Genomic DNA, 18,952 nt, shown 5'->3' with positions numbered 1-18,952 from the left:
TTTTGTTACATTATAACGGATTGGCTTACTGGCAGGATCCTTTCAGGGACCTGGACAGCCTGGAGCTGTTCACTGATTCATCGGGGTCAGTGGGATTTGGGGTGTTCTTCTCAGGAAAATGGTGTGCCCAGAGATGGCCTGCGGACTGGCTAGGATCCGATTTGATAAAAAACTTGGCTTTTCTTGATATTTTCCCACTGTGGGTAGCGGTGGAATTATGGGGTGGGGAGCCGAGTAACAAGGCAGTGTGTTTTCGGTCGGACAACACGGCGGCGGTGACGGCTATCAACTCTCTGTCGTCTTCATCGGGTCCAGTAATTAAGGTGCTGAGGAGATTTGTTCTAGTTTGCTTAAATTGTAATATTCATTTTAAAGCTGTACATATCCCTGGGAAGCAAAACGAGATTGCTGATGCGTTATCTCGTTTCCAGTGGGATCGCTTCAGGACCCTGGCTCCACACGCTCGTCAAGTGGGGGAGCAGTGCCCGGAGTCCATGTGGGCCATGATTCAGGGGGTTTGTGGACATGGATTCAAAAATCGGTGGCCCCCTCGACGTGGACGGCATACAACAAGGTCTGGTCCGACTGGTTCATGTGGGAGAAGCAGTGGTCTTTTGGTGATAATGCAGCTGAGCGGGAAGATTTGTTTATTTGGATGTTAGGTCACTGGATGGAAGGGGGGTGTCTCCGGCTACCTTGGACAAAAAGGTGGCAGCGTTAGCTTTCTTGGCCAAACTGTGTGGGAAAGGGTTTGCTGTGCGACAGGCATTAAAGGGATGGAGGAAGAATCATAAAGTCATGGATCGTCGATGGCCAGTTACATGGGACATTTTGGAACGCATGCTCCGGGAGCTTCCAAACCTTTGCGTTTCTGATTATGAGGTTGGGCTGTTTCGCTTGGCGTTTGCGTTAGCTTTTTTCACAGCATTAAGGGTGGGAGAATTGATCAGTGCCAACAAAAAGGGAGAGGGAGGTTTGGAGCGGGATGATGTATGGGAACAAGGGGATGCACTCATGGTTAGGATCAGTAAATCAAAGACGGATCAGTTAGGGAAAGGGGGCAAATTGTTGTTGTACCCACTTCATGGATGTAACATCTGCCCATTAAAACTGTGGAGGGAATACATGGCGAGGCGCCCCGGCAGTAGGGGGGCGCTTGCTGCTACATGCGGATGTAACTGTATTGTTGCGATTCCAGTTTGTGGCAGTCATGAAGAAGTGTTTGGGGCGGATTGGCGTGAGTAGCAAGGAATATGCGTCTCATTCCTTTAGGATCGGGGCAGCTACGGAAGCGGCGCATTTAGGTTTGTCAGAGGAGAGGGTTAGAAAAATTGGGAGGTGGCAATCAAGTATGTTTCGGTCGTACGTTCGTCCAGGCAGGACAGAGCAGGCTAGTTAGATGGGGGGGGGGGGAGGGGAGGGGAGGGAGGGGTTAACAGGGGGTAGGCTGTTTTGATATTAGGTTCTGGTTTGGGGGGGGGGGGGAACTTGGCGGTTGGGTCAGTTTGCTTATGTGTGCTTGTTGATTTTCTTTACAGGTGCTGGGAGATGGTTTGGGCAGCAAAACGGGTGGAGCTAAGAAGGTCGGGTCGACAGTTGGGGTTTAGACGAGGGTAACATTTGGGTTTTCTGGCATGGGGTTAGGGGGCTGCAGTGGAGGGATTTTTGGTCCCAGTTTCAGGAACAGCTATTGGCGAACCCGTGGCCAGATGTGCTAGTAGTATATGCTGGGGGGAATGATATGGGTCAGCGTCCCATGAGGGGCTTGATTAAGGACATGAAGAAGGATCTTTTAGCCATACGGGAGCTGGTACCGAAGGTACGTATCATATGGTCGGAAATGATTCCCAGGTTTGATTGGTGGTATGCCCGCAGCCATCATGCTATGGACAGATCCAGGATCAAGGTCAATAGGGAGATGGCAAGATTTGCGGTACAGCAGTGGGACTTGGTGGCCCGTCATGTGAGCTTGGAGGGAAAAGCCATGTATTTCCGCCCGGATGGGGTACATTTGAATGATATGGGGCTTGATATCTTCAATTTGGTACTCCAGGAGCAGATTGAATTGGCCTATGAGTTGTGGCGGGCGCGCCTTTAGTGAGGTGTCTGGCTTTAGTGAGGTGCTGGCTTGGAGTGGCGGCGGTTCCCTTCTGCTTTTAGAGGAGGCAAACAACGGGACCGAGGGGTCAAAGTGGAAAATGGGGTTTGCACATGTAGATGCAAAGTGGATTGGTGGTATGGTTATTTACATCATTGGTTGGCACGAGTTGGCATGTTAGCCCAGGGGACCCCCGGGTCAGGCTACGTGGCCGGGGGTCTGGTTTCATGCTTGATGTGTTGTGCCAAGTTTGTGGGGGGACTCCTCGGTCGCCACCAGATAGCAGGAGGGGATGAAGAACTGTGGGAATTTTGTTCAATGTTTATTGCACTAATGTTTTGATGCACTTTGTTTATGTTTATATTTTATTATAGTTTTTATACTGATGTGTGTTTAGCTGTGGCCGACAATAAAGTATCACTCCAAATAAAGACCTGGAGTGCTGTGTATTATTTCTTAGTGATAAGAGAGTCTAGAGTGTCGGTCAACAGTTATATAAAAAAAAAAAGAAAAAAAGAAAAAATACATGGTTAGCTGTTTGGGTCTGGGATGTATGGAGTTGGGTGGTAGTGTAGTATTAGGTAATTAGGGGGACGGTATATAGAACGCTGCCAAGTCATGAGCACATCACTGAGCCACAGTGGCGTAGCTAAGGAACTATGGCTCCAGTGCAAGTTTTACAATGAGCCCCCCAAAGCAGTCCATATATATAACAATTGATATGGTGAACCAAAACCTGCAAAAAACAATAATGAAACAAGTGCTTTTCTCCTGTAGGACCCAAAGCACATAAGCTTGTCTTAGATCAGTACATAGTGATGTGTACAGGGGGAAAAGTTATGTGATCATAAATGCCAGACTATACAGATGGCCTTGCAGTTTTAATTGAAATGTTTCCAAGGCTGGTACTGTCTTGCTTACATTTGGCAAGGCAAGCCAAAGGGTAGGGACAGCATAACAGAAAGCTCTGGCTCCAACGGTTTTTAGTTGAACTCTGGGGGTGGTCAAGTTATTGGATCTTTTTGATCTAAAGGTTGTGGGATGTGTGACACAGTTGCAACAAATCCATCAGGTATCAAGGGCCTAGGGTATATAGGGATTTTAATGTTAGCATGACAATTTTGAAAAAGGATTCTCCATTTCATGGGTAGCCAGTGCAGTGAGCCAAAAAATTGGTGTTATGTAGCAATGGTCGGGATGGCTTGTTAACAGTCTTGCAGCAGCATTCTGTACTAGCTGCAGGCGGTGTAGGTCTTTATAGAGGGCCTTGCAATAGTCCAGCTGTGATGTGATGAAGGCGTGAACTAGGTTTGGGAGATCCTCTGAACGAATGAGGTGATTACTTTTTGCAATAATACTTAGGCTGGTTTCACACTACAAATCGACTGCCGCACTGCACCGCCAAAAAACAGGCCTTCAGGAAACACTAAGTTAATACACGGAGTTCCCTATCTGGCATCTGTCCAAATAGGATGTGACGCACTCCTGCGTCACTTCCTGTTTCGTGTATGCGCAAGTGCACGGAAGCGTATTGTAAAAATACACTTCCACATTGTGAATCAAACAACATGAACACATTACATTGCAAATATCAATTATTTCTTGATCTCTCTTCTGTTTTTTTTTTTAACTTCTCACTTTGCAATGTCTTAATTTATTTTTTCCCCTACTACTATTTTTTGATAAAGCTCCTCTTTAAGTTAGAAGATAAGTAATTATAAGTTTTTCTACTGTACGGCTCTGGGTTAAAATTCCATCAACCCATCCTCTAGGAGGTGCTCCAGGAAGGTAATTTTACCAACATTCTACTAGCGGCTATCTCTTGGGGCTCTTTTTATATGTATATGCATTCCTTTTAGCTATTAGCTGCTGCAGATACCGAGAAAGAGGACCTTTGCACCCCCAGAACATGTGTCCTGTACTTGTACCTTAGGCAGCAAGAACAACAAATTGCCCTGAACACTGAGTGTGCCCAACCTCATCCATCCGGCTGATCGCACCTTGACTCCTAGGAATGTAGTATTGTACTACCGGTTAATGGATCTGCCTTTTGCCATTATGTACTGGGAATGCTAGAGGAATGTGCATATGATAAGAATGGGGATTTTTGCCCAGAAATGATTGTCTAGTATATTTATGTAACAAGAAAATCAAATTGTCTTGTACACCTATTTAAATGTGCAAACCTTTCCTCTCTGTTCATAACATTAGGACAGGTTAAAAAAAGCACTGTAGTGCCATATAGTAGAATGTAGTAAATTATTCATAATACCCACTATGCAAATGATCCTGTCCATCAGACTTCCTGTATCTGAATATTGGTATGTAGCCCCATCCTTCCAGTAATGTTATAGCGTAGGCTATTAAGCAATGCATAATTCTCCTCCCAAGGCATTCTGGGAGACCAGGTATTATTTCTGCTGGCTTCAGAACAAGGAGTAAACAGACATTCTGCAGTGATGCACCTGCCAGCAGTAAAGATGTCGCTGTGTGTAATTAATTTAAGAATGTGAATCAGGGTGAGGAAAGATTTTACAATGGGCAAACACTAGCTACATTATTTATAAAGTAATATTGGCAAAAACAAGCAATTGTATTCATGACGTTATATTTAGTAAAGTGTGTTCTGCTGATTAACTAGCTATAGACTGTGGTAGGAACAATAGTTTGTAAACTTTACAGCTATAAATGATTGTTGCATGTTCTTCATATGATATGCACACTCTATTACAGTATGAATGTAGGAAATAAATAAGTATACCATATGAATCACAATGCTTTAACTGTTGTCTGCAGACTTCCCTTGCCCTCATGTAATGGTCCCTGAAACCTGGTAGCAGTGGCTTTACTCCCAGAATCAAGGGTTAGCAACACTTAGCAGTCACAATTCTCATTGTTGGGCCACAAGAGGGCACTGTTTGGCAGTCACAAGCTGCTTTATGTACAGTCTCCCCTTGATCCTTATACAGTAATAGGGCCATACACAAAGCTGTGACAGGCAGCCAGACACCAGCAAGATCTGCTATTAGGTATCAGGCACTATTTTGAGGAAAGTGAATTGACAGTGTCAAAAAAGCAATGTAGATGGTATTGTGTTAGCATTGCCACCACTAATTTCCTCTACGTTTTTTTTCAGTTAATCTAGACACAATGAGTGGTATGTTAATTGATTTCCATACTGTTTGATTCACAATGAGCCTGCACGTAATCATCTGTACAACTAGCTGACATGAAAAAAAAACAGACGGCACCAACTGCCATTATCTATAACCATACACCCCAACAATGCAATAGGATAAAAGCTTTTTTTTTAAAATAAATATACATATGCACAAAGGGAGATACTGGTTGCTTGGCAGCTGGAAATAGCTGTTATGTCCCACAATGCAACAAGGTTCACAGACAGGAAACTATCTGGACCTAGGTCCTGACATCACACGGTGGGAGGGGTTTCTCCACAATATTAGTCCTACAGACGTCCCTGATGATCTATTCGAGAACAGGTAAGGATTTCACCTGGGAAAGGGGTTATCAATTACTGATTGGGATGAAATTCAATCCTTGGTTACAGTTCCTGTTTAAAGAAGAACATACATGTATTGTTTCTGTGTTGGCACGTCACAGAAACCTGTAGTGCACATATAATCAATGGAAAATGCCTCCAATTTACTAAGTGACCTAAATAAAGTAAATGATTGGTTGATTACATGGTAAATTAGGTTCAACGTGGATAATTGTAAAGTTATGCACTTGGGGCTAAAAATATGCATGCTGCATATCATTTACATGTAATTAAATTACATTAATCCATAACAGAAAACGATCTAGGTGTCTTTGTAGATTACCGTAAAAACATGCAATGTCAATAAGTTGCTCAGATAAGGTATAGGAGCAAGGCAGAAAGCCATTACAGGAAGCAGTAATAGGGCAGCACTTCAGTTTTGGCCTTCACAATATATTTGTGAACAGGAAACTGCACATGGAATGGCCGCTAAACACCTATGAAGCATGGCAACCCATACTTGGAAAGGCAAGGTGAACTAGATTTTATGAAATAAAGAAGAGAGGAGTAAGATGGATATTATCAGTAGTAAAACACATAAATATCCCAAAAGGAAAATGTGTTCACTTGATTGAACTTAATTCATTAAGTAGCTGATACTCCCTCTCCCATGAGAAATCTTTACCTTTTCTCGAATAGATCATCGGGGTGGGGGGTCTGTGTGGCTGATATTGTGGTGAAACTCCTCCCAAAGTGTGATGTCAGGAGCTTGTCCTGACAGTTTGCGGTCTGTGAACCTCAATGCATTGTGGGAAGTAACTGCTTTTTCCAACTGCCTTGGAAGCAATATCTCCCTCTGTTATTATGTTATTTTCAATACAGTTCCTCTTTAAAGAGAACCCGAGGCGGGGTTCTTACATCGCAATCTGCATACAGAGGCTGGGTCTGTCTATAGAGCCCAGCCTCTGTTGCTAGTTAGTTTCCTCCAAAGCCTGCCCTGCGCACTGTCAGACCCCATCAAACACAGCCACGCTGGCGACACGCAGCGTGTCGCAGCCGGCTGTGTTTATCTCACTAATGTCAGTCTCCGCTCTCCCCCGCCTCCTGAATCGCTCCGGTCCCCGCCCACATCCCTTCCCTCCCCGCTGATTGGAGGGAAGGGATGCGGGCGGGGCCCGGAGCGATTCAGGAGGCAGGGGAGCAGCCGAAACTGACATTCGTGAGGTAAACACAATCGCATAGCGCGGCTGTGTTTTATGGGGTCTGACAGTGCGCAGGGGGGGCTTTGGAGGAAACTAACTAGCAACAGAGGCTGGGCTCTATAGACAGACCCAGCCTCTGTATGCGGATTGCGATGTAAGAACCCCGCCTCGGGTTCTCTTTAAAGAGGAACTCTAGTGAAAATAATGTAATAAAAAAAGTGCTTCATTTTTACAATAATTATGTATAAATGATTTAGTCAGTGTTTGCCCATTGTAAAATATTTTAAATCCCTGATTTATATTCTGACATTTATCACATGGTGACATTTTTACTGCTGACAAGTGATGTAGCTGCTGCTTGCTGTTTTGGCAGTTGGAAACAGCTGTAAACAGACATTTCCCACAATGCAACAGGGTTCACAAACAGGAAACTGCCAAGAGTATGTACTCAGAATTTCTTTGTGGGAGGGGTTTCACCACATTATCAGCCATACAACGCCCCCTGATGGTCAGTTTGTGAAAAGGAATAGATTTCTCATGTAAAAGGGGATATCAGCTACTGATTGGAATAAAGTTCAATTCTTGGTCGGAGTTTCTCGTTAAGCCTTAAAGAGGAACTCCAGTGAAAATAATGTGATAAAAAAGTGCTTCATTTTTAAAATAATTATGTATAAATGATTTAGTCAGTGTTTGCCCATTGTAAAATCTTTTAAATCCCTGATTTACATTCCGACATTTATTACATGGTGACATTTTTACTATTGGCAGGTGATGTAGCTCCTGCATGCTTTTTTGGCAGTTGGAAACAGCTGTAAACAGCTTTTTCTCACAATGCAGCAAGGTTCACAGACAGGAAACTGCCAAGAGTACGTACTTTTCTTGTTTCTTGTGGGAGGGGTTTCACCACAATATCAGACAGCGTACCCTGATGGTCTGTTTGTGAAAAGGAATAGATTTCTCATGTAAAAGGGGGCATCAGCTACTGATTGGGATAAAGTTCAATTCTTGGTTGGAGTTTCTCTTTAAACAATTTTCCGGTTTTCAGATATTTATAAAAATGTTTGTGTATCACTTGAAGAGGAAAAAGGTTAACCCTGCAGCTGTTAAAGGGTTATTCACTGTAAGGATTCCAAAAATGTGGACTACCTTTCCATCATAACTGGTTCTAGTGCATATAGTACATCATTTTAAAAAGAGAATAAGGTCTAACAGGAAGTGGCAAAATATCTAAAGTCACTTTAAAAGAAAGGCAGGCAGTGGACTTGACTCTAGTGAAATAACCACTATAAAAGGTTCAATATTTTTTGTACAAAATACAATGCAAGTTGCAGGTGACTATCCCTTTTCAACCTTGATAACTATGCAAAATATCCTGCATTTAAAAATGTATTAGGGAAAGAAAAAGGCTCACCTGGTGTTCCTGTGCGTGCCTGAGAGATGGTTAGTTTCTCATGAGGAGCTTTACACTGGCAGTTTGTCTCTCCTGCATACGGAGCGGGTGCAGCAATTGTCTGGAAATAGACATAAAAAATGAATTACCAATCACTGACCATGTGGTTTCTCATATAATACAAAAATATCACATTATTCATCATGTCAGGATAGCCTCTCTACAAGCAAAAGGATATTCTTAAAAGGTTCAGCACATATAGAAGTTCAAGAAAAATTGTTTTATTGAGAGTTGAAGGTCCCTACACATCCACAATTACTGTTGCCTACCCAATAGCAGAAGCGGCAGCACATTCAGACATGGCTCCTGGCTACAGCAAAGAGACGTGTACTCTTGAAAAGGATAGGTGAAACGTTATTGAAAAAGGTAATCCACACCTCATGCCCTGAAACATATCTGCATTTCATCCAATGAGTAGTGAGGTACACAAATTTGAATTGCATCAGGTTTTAAACATTGTGAACACTACACTACAAGCTGCTCAATAGTAATGGCCATGTGTAGGAGAACGGATAAAACAGCATGTGATTTGTTTGATCAGCTGATAGTTTTGCAAAGCTCTGATTTGCTGTGATCACATCCTGCTTTAGCATATGATCCTGACTAGCAAATCAGAGACTAAAATATCTATCACCTGACCAAACTGATCATATGGTTTTCCATGAGTTCTCCTAGACATGACCATCACTACTGCTCAACAGCAAAAATGCTTTCCATGAACAAGTGAAGTAATGCAGCATAGTTACTGGGCAGCAGACAAATGCTCATCCACCACATCAGAGAAAGGATAGACCTTCCTGTCCGACTAGGGTAGATAGTTAATGATGTGGACTGACAACATTGACAAGATGGTCCAGGCAAAGACTAATAAAGTGATTACAATTTGGCACACCCAAGCACATTTGTCATTTAAATCAGTTACATTTAAAATAGTTATACACATAGCAACTTTATAACAGGTACAGTTACGTATTAAAGTGTACCAGAGCTGAATAATTAAAAGATTTTATATATACCTGGGGCTTCCTCCAGCCCCGTCCGCTCCGATCGCTCCCACGTCGCCATCCTCCGCTGACGTCAATGACGGGACCAGGTTCCCGAAGCTGCGGGCAGTGGAGGACGACGGTGTGGGAGCGATCAGAGCGGATGGGGCTGGAGGAAGCCCCAAGTATGTATAAAATATTTTTAATTAATAAGCTCTGAGTCCTTCAAATACCAGAGATCCTTTCCTTCTACGTAGCCAAACAGTTTTCGGCTAATATAAATAGTCATTGGCATGTCTGGTGAGGGCACAATTATTGGCAGTCAAAGCTAACCTGTGTCCAGCTGTTAATTGAGTGAGATTCGGGCTGGGGTTGTAAATTGTGACTTCCCCTTTAACTCTCACTAAACAGCTCCCTTTGGCCAACTGCAAACAAACCAGTGCCCACTAATCCTGTCACCAATATGACATGACTAGATATGGTGACAGCTGGCCATTGGGAGCAGTTTAGTGAGGGATGAAAAGGCAGGCACATAATGTCTCCTTATTGTTTCTCCACTATTTAATGAGTCGCTGACCTGTAGAATGTTTTGACCAGTGTTTCCACACCCTGTCCTCAAAGGCCACCAACACTACACATTTGGCAGGTGGGGTAATTAGTGCATCAGCAGTGCTTATTAACTACCTCTGTGGACTTACACAAAACATGCACTGGTGGTGGACCTTGAGGGTTGGGTGGAAATCACTGGTTTATACATTTCACCAATGGCGTTACATACTGTATCCTGGGTCAAGAATTCACAAAGCAAGGAAGTACAGATAAGGATGATAACTTCAAAGACTACGCCTTTAAAATGGGGTGCTTTTGGTGTACGGCACTGGCCACGTGGCACCTGAGTTGGACACCACTACAGCACTAGTGCTATAGTCCACGGCCCGCACACGGGTAATTTGGGGTTCCGGTGATCGGTGGATCATGAATTACTTCTTCCTCTGAGTTGCTACGACTCGAAAGGGGAATAGTTTTTTACGCCACCGGGAATTTCAGCGGCAGCAGGGTGAGTCATCATACGTATGCCACAGATTGGCTAGGAGCAGGTCACATGGGTGTGCTTATTAGCAACCCCTGTATTGGGCAAATCTGCAGCAATGGCAGCACAGACAAGGACTTGGGGCAAGAGATTACAGAACATTTATGAAAGGTAAGTATGTGTTAAATATTACCATCACCCTCCAGCACCTGTAACTAGATATGGAGCTGAATATGTACTGCAAACTATGAATGTTCACTTCCACTTTAAGAAAAACTCTTCAATCCTAAAAGGTCACTTAAAAGATGCTCTAAACTACATTCTCACCTCGGAGTTCTATTACTGCTCTAAAAAAATCAAGTGCTGTAACAGTAAAATACAATAAAGAAAGACTTGCTAAAATGTACATGAATTATTAATCCTCTGTGTAGCTTCAGCACACCTTTTGACGTTTAAATAAAGCAGTCAGTCAACATTCAGACACCTACATAGGAAAACTTCTGCAATAGCCACAGTCCAAATCACTTCCATCAGCTGAATTTCTATTTGGACGTTTTTACTAGTGTTTTACTGCCGATTCTTGTGATAGTTTTGTTATATTCTTTTTGATGACCTAAAGAAACTGCTTGTGTGTGTGTGTGTGTTTTTCCCAGTGACTTTAGGGCATTTAACTTGGAATCAGACTTACTACAGCTCAATCACAGGGCATGGAAAAATCGATCACTTGAAAACAGAACTCTAAAAAGAACCTGAGTAACTGGAGTTCCTGGAAGAAGATCACAGCGGGGAATTATTGTCTCCCGAAGGTCAAGCTTGTAATCAGAAGGAGAAAGGGAGAAAAATGGCTTACTACAAATAAAACCAGAGATTTTTTTTCTCTTTTTATACATCTAGTTTCTGCAGATAGACATAAATTCCTTGATATAAAATAACACACAAAAGAATAATAGAAGTATTTTACAAGGGGGTTTTCTTTCTTGCATAGGAGTGGCCTTAAAGGAAACCCTACAGTGACCTGGAAGTAAACCTGACCAATATAAACTGAAGATATGATGGTAAAGAACATAGACATTACATTCGGTGAAAACTGCATTACAAGATATGTCTTTATTGCAGACTTATACCAAGAAGAAATAAATTCATACCACTGCTATGTGTGCTAAGACGTTTCTCCTCTCTGATCCTTCAAGTCCCTAAGGGGCCCTTCCACACAGAAAATCACAATCGTGGTGCTGTCGTGATTTTCTGTTGTTTTTTCAGCACATTTCGCAACAGCATGGTGGCATAGTGGTTAGCGCTCTCGCCTTGCAAGCGCTGGGTCCCCGGTTCGAATCCCAGCCAGGTCAACATCTGCAAAGAGTTTGTATGCTCTCCCCGTGTCTGCGTGGGTTTCCTCTGGGCACTCCAGTTTCCTCCCACATCCCAAATAACATACAGATAAGTTAATTGGCTTCCCCCTAAAATTGGCCCTAGACTATGATACATGCACTACACGATACATACATATGACTATGGTAGGAACTAGATTGTGAGCCCCTCTGAGGGACAGTTAGTGACAAGACAATATACTCTGTACAGCGCTGCGTAATATGTCGGCGCTATATAAATAAATAAATAAATTAAATAAATATGGGTGTGATTTTGATTTCCGACGTAAAAAAAAATGCAGGAAATTTTTTAAATAGCAAATCACAAAGCACCTTGTTTGCTATGCGACTTGCATGCGCTCCCGTTCATTTAACCCAATCATAAATGCAGAAAAAATGCAGCAGGCACTACGTATGTGATTGGGTTAACAATGGATCTCCCCACTCTATACAGGGCACAGCGATTACTGTGTTAATCATGGTGGCCTTACAAACTTCAAAACTTAAGCGATACAAAAATCGCGTAAAAATAGAGATTACAGTGTGGAATAGTGGAATATCAGTATTTTAAGCAATATTTTATCGACATTTTATGCACACAATGAAAATGTATACAAACGTTAACCTTTGCACTCTGAAATTCAGGGATACAATGTGTATCACGAATAATAATAAAAAAACACTAATTTTGTTAAAATGGAGAATCTAAGTTTACTAAATAAACTGCCCGATTTTCTGCAAGCCAGTACAAGGTGGTGTCTGCCAAATTGGCCTGTGCATTAACCTCTGCAATGCATGACACAACAAGCAGACATTTAACACATCATACCAAATTGGGAGCATACTCGGTTCTAGCCCTAGTGCAAAGAGAACACACTTTACACATCTAAATCCATTTTCAGGAAGCATCAAAATGTCAAATTCTCCCCATTAATAAAAAAAAATGGGCTGTATTGGCACAGGAATAGAGATCAAACAATCCGAGCCTCCATACTTCCCCCATCGTATTACCCCCACATCTTACTGGGAGCTAGCAGTGTTAAAAAGATTATGCCTTAAAGTGGATCCAAGATGAACTTTTACTCATTGCATAATTGTGTTCATTTCCTATTGTTTATAGGGCATTCCTTAAGCCAAATACTTTTTTGTTTTTGTTTTAATTCCCTATAAACTAAACAAGCCACGCCCACAGGTTTTCAGAGAGCCAAGGCACTTTCAGACAGTAGCAAGGGCTCATAGGAGCTCAGTCTGGGCAGGAGGAGGGGGAGGTATTACTAGCCAGAGATTTCAGAGGCAGAGGGGAGGAGCGTGGAGGAGGGGGATTAGGTTTTTTGCTCAAGATGCAGATAAGCCTGCCTCTGCGTAATGTTTACAAACAACATGGCTGCTGTCATTGTATCACAGGAATAATCAATCACATTCTATTAAAGCTGTTTGCAGCTAGATTTGCTGTGTAAACTATCTAAACTTTAGGTAACATATATAGACAAGTTACTTGTTATAGTAAGTTTTTTTATCTCGGATCCACTTTAACATTGTAACAAGAACGCTGTACAAAGGAAGAGGTTTTGTTACATCCCGTACCCACGCCTCCTTCCTCCCCATTGTTAAAGAGAAACTCCAACCTAGAATTGAACTTTATCCCAATCAGTAGCTGATACCCCCTTGTACATGAGAAATATAATGATTTTCACAAACAGACCATCAGGGAGCGCTGTATGACTGATTTTGTGCTGAAACCCCTCCCACAAGAAGCTCTGAGTACCGCGGTACTCTGGGCAAACTGCCACAATGTAACAATGTTCACAGACAGGAAATGGCTGTTTACAGCTGTCTTTAACAGCCAAAACAGCTAGGAGCAGCTACATAACCTGCCCACAGTAAAAATGTCACCATGTAATAAATGTCAGAATGTAAATCGGGGAGAGGAAAGATTTTACAATGAGCAAACACTGACTAAATCATTTATACATAATTATGGTAAAAAAATGAAGCACTTTTTTTACTACATTATTTTCACTGGAGTTCCTCTTTAAAGGCCATGTAGGTTAGTATTGGCCATTGGATGGAGGTTGTTGCTCACTTGCTCTTGCCTTCTAGCAACCTAATCTTTTTTTTTATCCACAATTAAGATTTATTAGAAAAACATGGAATGTGCATACATTATACAGTAATGAGTAGCCCAGACATAAGGCTGTAAGTATCAGTTGTGACATAGGGCCATATGCAATTAACTTTTTCTACTGAGTTTTCTCCAAGGAGATCATTTCTCAGCTTCAATTTATAATAACTTTTCAGGACTTTGCAATGGAAAAGTACCAAAAAATAGGTGGCAAAGTACTATCAAAATTATTTTGAGTATTTTCCTGCTTGCTGGTGGTTTACAAGGCATTTTATTGACAAGTTTGAAACACCTAGGAGAAATCTCAGGAGAAAAAGTGAATTCCATATTGGACATAATACTCAACATATTGGTTAATACAATTGGGTGTGTTATGTTTAAGCTTTCTCATTAAAATAATGTTGCCCCCAATGTGAATCAGAAGTATAATAGTAAAACAAATACATAGAAACATCATATGGGTAGGATGGAGGCGCTCAATGTGTGTTCTATTTTAGTATTTTTAAATAAAAAAATATAATAAAAAGAGAGGTAATTTCTTACCTCTCCAGAAGATATAGACATCAATTCATTTGGAAAAAAAGGCTTTATTCAAAAAGCAATCTGTTTTTTTGAATAAAAACTTGGTTTTTGAATAAAAAAAGCAATCTGGACAGATTGCTTTTTGCATAAAAACTTTTTTTCCATTTGAACTGGTGTCTATATCTTCTGGAGAGGTAAGCAATTACCTCTCTTTTTATTATATTTTTTTTATTTAAAAATACTAAAATAGAACACACATTGGGCTCCTCCATCCGACCCATTACCAGTCAGACCTCCTTTGGAGGTAATAGCTTTGCAGTTTTTCTGGAAAGTCTATTGTACTACAGGAGATCAACCATCCAGTATTCAGCAGGACCTGGAGTACCAAGCAGGGATCTTTAATTCCCTGCAGGCTCTACGGTGGTTGCAGGAACTGCAACCTACTTTTGTGAGTATATATTTATATGAGTTTATCCTCCCTATACCTGACGATACTGCACCATTGGGCTCCCGGTCTCTCCCTACTTCTTACCTAGGTATTCTTGCCCATTACAAGAATCACCAAAGAAAAAAACCCTATAGAAACATCATATGTTCATTCATGCATAGAGTCATGAGAAATTACCCCCTGTACCTGTAAGAGGGGGAAAAGTAAAGACAGGTTAAATGTAGGAAAAGGATAGTACTAACAATTGAGTATAAGTCCTCAGGAAGCTATGTTTTTGTATTCCTGAGTACTGAAATTTTACCCATACTGACCAAGTTATGAAACATTGTTCATTGCAGTCTAGCGACCTAATCTGCATGGTTGCAAAATTAGTTAACTTTGTCTTTCTTCTTATTACAACTTTATAAACTCTTTGCATGAACACCCATGCACATGCGAATAGTAAACATAAGTGCTCATCAGGCATTGGAAGACAGTACAGTAACAATAAATAAGGAAACATGCATGCAAGTGAACTGGTCCTTATTGATTTCAGTGGCGTCAATCACAGGTATTGATGGGAACAAAGCCACAGGAGACTGCAGTTCTGTGTAATTCATTACCATATAACTGCCTAGGAAAGATGTGATCCTGCTTCACAATCAAGGCTGCAACAATGTACTAAGCAATTTGCAGTCCTTTACATTAGTGAATCAGGTAATTATAGCTTCTTTGTATTCTTGGCATACAGTGGTCAGCACCTATCAAAAATTGGTCCTAGTAATGGAAACCAGTGAACAAACAACAAGGCTACAATTGTAGCAAAAGCTACTGTGCTTAGTCCAGTCCCAGATATAAACTGCAGTTGCCCACATTGCTAAAAACATAATACTATCTATGTGACAGAGGGTCCATGGAGCAATGGAAGAAAGTTATCTACCGTAGTTTGAATAATCATATTGACCTCATAATTGACAGATTTCAGTTTAATAAACATATGCTGGATGTGCTGGAAAAGCAAGTCTTAAAGTGTACCTGAGGAGACATAATGAGATAAACATGTGTATGTACAGTGCAAAACAGATTAATAACCAGGATGTTTTACTTGTTTTATTTTGCTGCCTAAATTTGTAGGCATGGAAGTGACAGCTTCTGTCTTGTCGGTACCTTGCCAGGAAATATAGTAAACATCACTGATAAGCAAATTAAAGCCATAAAAATTTTCCTGGCAGAATACAACTTCTGAGAGCAGGGGGAGATAAAATTCATGAACTATTGACCTATTTCTAACTCTCGGATACTTAATAGGCTGCCACTGAGCAGAGACAACAAAAAGTCATTTTTAGGAGTAGGAGGATAAACACAATAGTTTAGCTCATCGGTTTATTTTCACTTCGGGTTCACTTTAACCATGGAGGCATCATTCTGCAACTTACAGTACAAAAAGTCTGTTATAGTCTATGTGCCAGCTTCATGGGTCTTGTGGATTCTTTACCTTGACTGGTCAGAGCTAATTGGGGAGCACAAGGGTAGCCTACATAACATTAGTATTTAGGCTTATCAGTGTATATGTTACGGCCAGAACCTGATGTCTAGCCAGCCACTGCAGCCAATATGCAAAACAAATTGTGTCCCACTTACTTTTTCGGACTTAGGTCGGCCATAATAGGAAGCAACTCGGGAGCAAGGCTCAGGGGGAGGAGCCTGGGCCAGTGATTGAAAATGCCGACACAGTGATGCTGTATGCTTCTTTGCTGCCGCACTGCATAAAAAAGCCTTACTTTTGGACTTGCCTGGCTGGCTCTTGTCAGGTCACGTTCTGGCTGGCCAAAGTCCAAAGGAACGAAGTACTTCTTGAGCTGGCTGTAGCAAATCGGCCATTTTGTGTATTGGCCATAGATATATAACCGTTGAAATGATGCCACATCGCAAATAAATAATTCTTTGTTATTTGACCTCTGCCCCCTCACATGATGTATAAAAAATGATTTTATAGAATAAAACAGAGTAAAAGTGGGTAGCTCTTAACCCATTCGCGTTCCGTCGTTTTCACTTGAGAAATGTTCACCCCCCCATTCATTAGCCTATAACTTTATCACTACTTATCACAATGAACTGATCTATATCTTGTTTTTTCCGCCACCAATTAGGCTTTCTTTGGGGGGTACATTTTGCTAAGAGCCACTTTACTGTAAATGTATTTTAACAGGAAGAATAAGAAAAAAAACTGAAAAAAATTCATTATTTTTCAGCCATTATAGTTTTAAAATAATACATGCCTCATAATTAAAACTCACGTATTGTATTTGTCCATATGTCCCGGTTATTACACCGTTAAAATTATGTCCCTATCACAATGTATGGCGACAATATTTTATTTGGAAATAAAGGTGTATTTTTTAAGTTTTGCATCTATCACTATTTTCAAGTTTACAATAAAAAAAATATAGAAGTATTTCATCTTTACATTGATATTTAAAAAGTTTAGACCCTTATGTAAATATTTACATGTTTTTTTTATATTAAACATTTTATTTGGGTAGTTTTGGGAGGGTGGGATGTAAACATGTGATTTATAATGTAAATGTGTGTTTGAATTTAAATTTTTTTTACTTTTAGTTGTAGTTTTACTTTTTGGCCACAAGATGGCGGCCATGAGTTTGTTTACATGACGTCACTCTAAGCGTAACACACGATAGCCCGATACACTGATTGCCTGGCTAACGAACCGCGGGCCGGGAGCGCGCATGCACGCGTGCGATCGGCCGTGGGAGCGCGCTGTAGTGCGCATGGTTCCTGGACGTAGTTTCTACGTCCAGGAACCAAAATAGGTTAAGGTGGCCACTAACAGTTCAATTTCTAGCGAAAAATCATCCGAGCGATCAGAAATTCTGATCGGATTGGTTGTAAATAATCCCAGTTGATGGGCACAATCGATTATGAACGATTATAAAAATAGTCGTCCGATTGGATTTTCGTCGAACCAAAATTTGGATTTTCTTGTTGGTTGTGATAGATAGGAGGCAAATATTGGTTTGCTGATGGTGTAGTGAACGATTTCACTTACGATCAGAATTTCTGATCGCTCAAATGATTTTTAGCTAGAAATTGGATCATTAGTGGCCACCTTTAGAATCCCCTAAATATGCAGTCAAAAGATTGCTGGCTGTATTACCACCTACTCCCACGCCACCAGGGTTACTTTAGTGGTATTGAAATCCAGAATACGTATGAGTCTGATCTGAACACCTAACCTGCCAGGAATGGAAATGTGAAGAAGAAAGAAGAGGTCACTTAACAGCAAGTTCAACAGATTCACAAAGGTATAGACATACCATATAATATTATTTGCTTGCAAGAACACACTACGCGCTGATAGGAGAACGCTGACACAGGCGTTGGAGAAAAACCGGTTCGCTCACTCTGTTTAAGATATGTAAATCAAATCACCAGAGGTGGCGCTCGCAGCAATGTCACATCAATATTACAGTTCAGATGCCTATAAGCAGAGCGATGCAATTCCAAATTCCACCATCCACTATGACAGGGAAACATACACCCCACAGTTTCTGTGCTTCACTGAGGATATATACATACACCAGCTATCACAGAGCCAATGATCAAATAAGGTAGTCCACTTCCAAACTCCACATTAAAAAGCTAAATTTCGAGAGAAGCATATACACTTGAGTCTCTAGGTTTCACTGGATCAAAAATGTTCATATTCAGCATATAATTCCTATTTTTCCTTGTCTGTACATAAAGTTTGACCACATAGATGGAATAAAACACCACCACCACAACTCACCGTGTGGTGCGACCTATGCCAGGTCTATTCAGGCCTTGGGACTGTTCCCTGGTCGTCCCTCACCCAGTGGCAATGGCTGTAATCTTCGCATCCGGACCTTGTTTTCCCCTAATGGACTAGAGCAGTTTTGAAGCTTTAGTAGTGTCCCTTTTTAATCAGCAATAACTTCATCTGTACTCATGCCACTTAAATGATCTATATATCGTTTTTTTCAAAACAAACTAAGCTTTCATTGGGGGGTATTTGGTACCAAGTAAAATGTTCCTCTCTATGCGTTTTAATGTGGAAAAGTGGGAAAACATTTAAAAAATGCATTATCTCTCAATTTTGACCAATTTCTGTTTAAAAATAAAAAGTGCTATTGACATAAAAACTGTGCCACCAGTTAAAGTCCCCACTCTGCATGTTTCCCTGTCATAGTGGATGGTGGGATTTGGAATT

General features: G+C 41.2%; 1 protein-coding gene across 5 annotated transcripts in view; it reads right to left on the bottom strand.

Annotated features, from left to right (window-relative positions):
* The window catches only part of PCYT1B (phosphate cytidylyltransferase 1B, choline), a 155,056-nt gene that overhangs the window by 45,091 nt on the left and 91,013 nt on the right, over positions 1 to 18,952 (bottom strand). For 4 of the 5 annotated variants that reach the window (XM_068269961.1, XM_068269964.1, XM_068269960.1 and 1 more), the window contains 2 exons: positions 11,015 to 11,077; positions 8,214 to 8,313 (listed from right to left, as the gene is read on the bottom strand). In XM_068269961.1, the coding sequence (XP_068126062.1) occupies positions 8,214 to 8,313; positions 11,015 to 11,077 (163 nt within the window). The remainder of the gene's footprint in view (positions 1 to 8,213; positions 8,314 to 11,014; positions 11,078 to 18,952) is intronic. The other variant, XM_068269963.1, reaches the window with a different exon arrangement.

The sequence above is a fragment of the Hyperolius riggenbachi genome, chromosome 2 (assembly GCF_040937935.1).
Source record: "Hyperolius riggenbachi isolate aHypRig1 chromosome 2, aHypRig1.pri, whole genome shotgun sequence".
NCBI classification, from domain to species: domain Eukaryota; kingdom Metazoa; phylum Chordata; class Amphibia; order Anura; family Hyperoliidae; genus Hyperolius; species Hyperolius riggenbachi.
The sequence above is the reverse complement of the archived record's forward strand: the minus strand, read 5'-3'. Positions and strand labels throughout refer to the sequence as shown.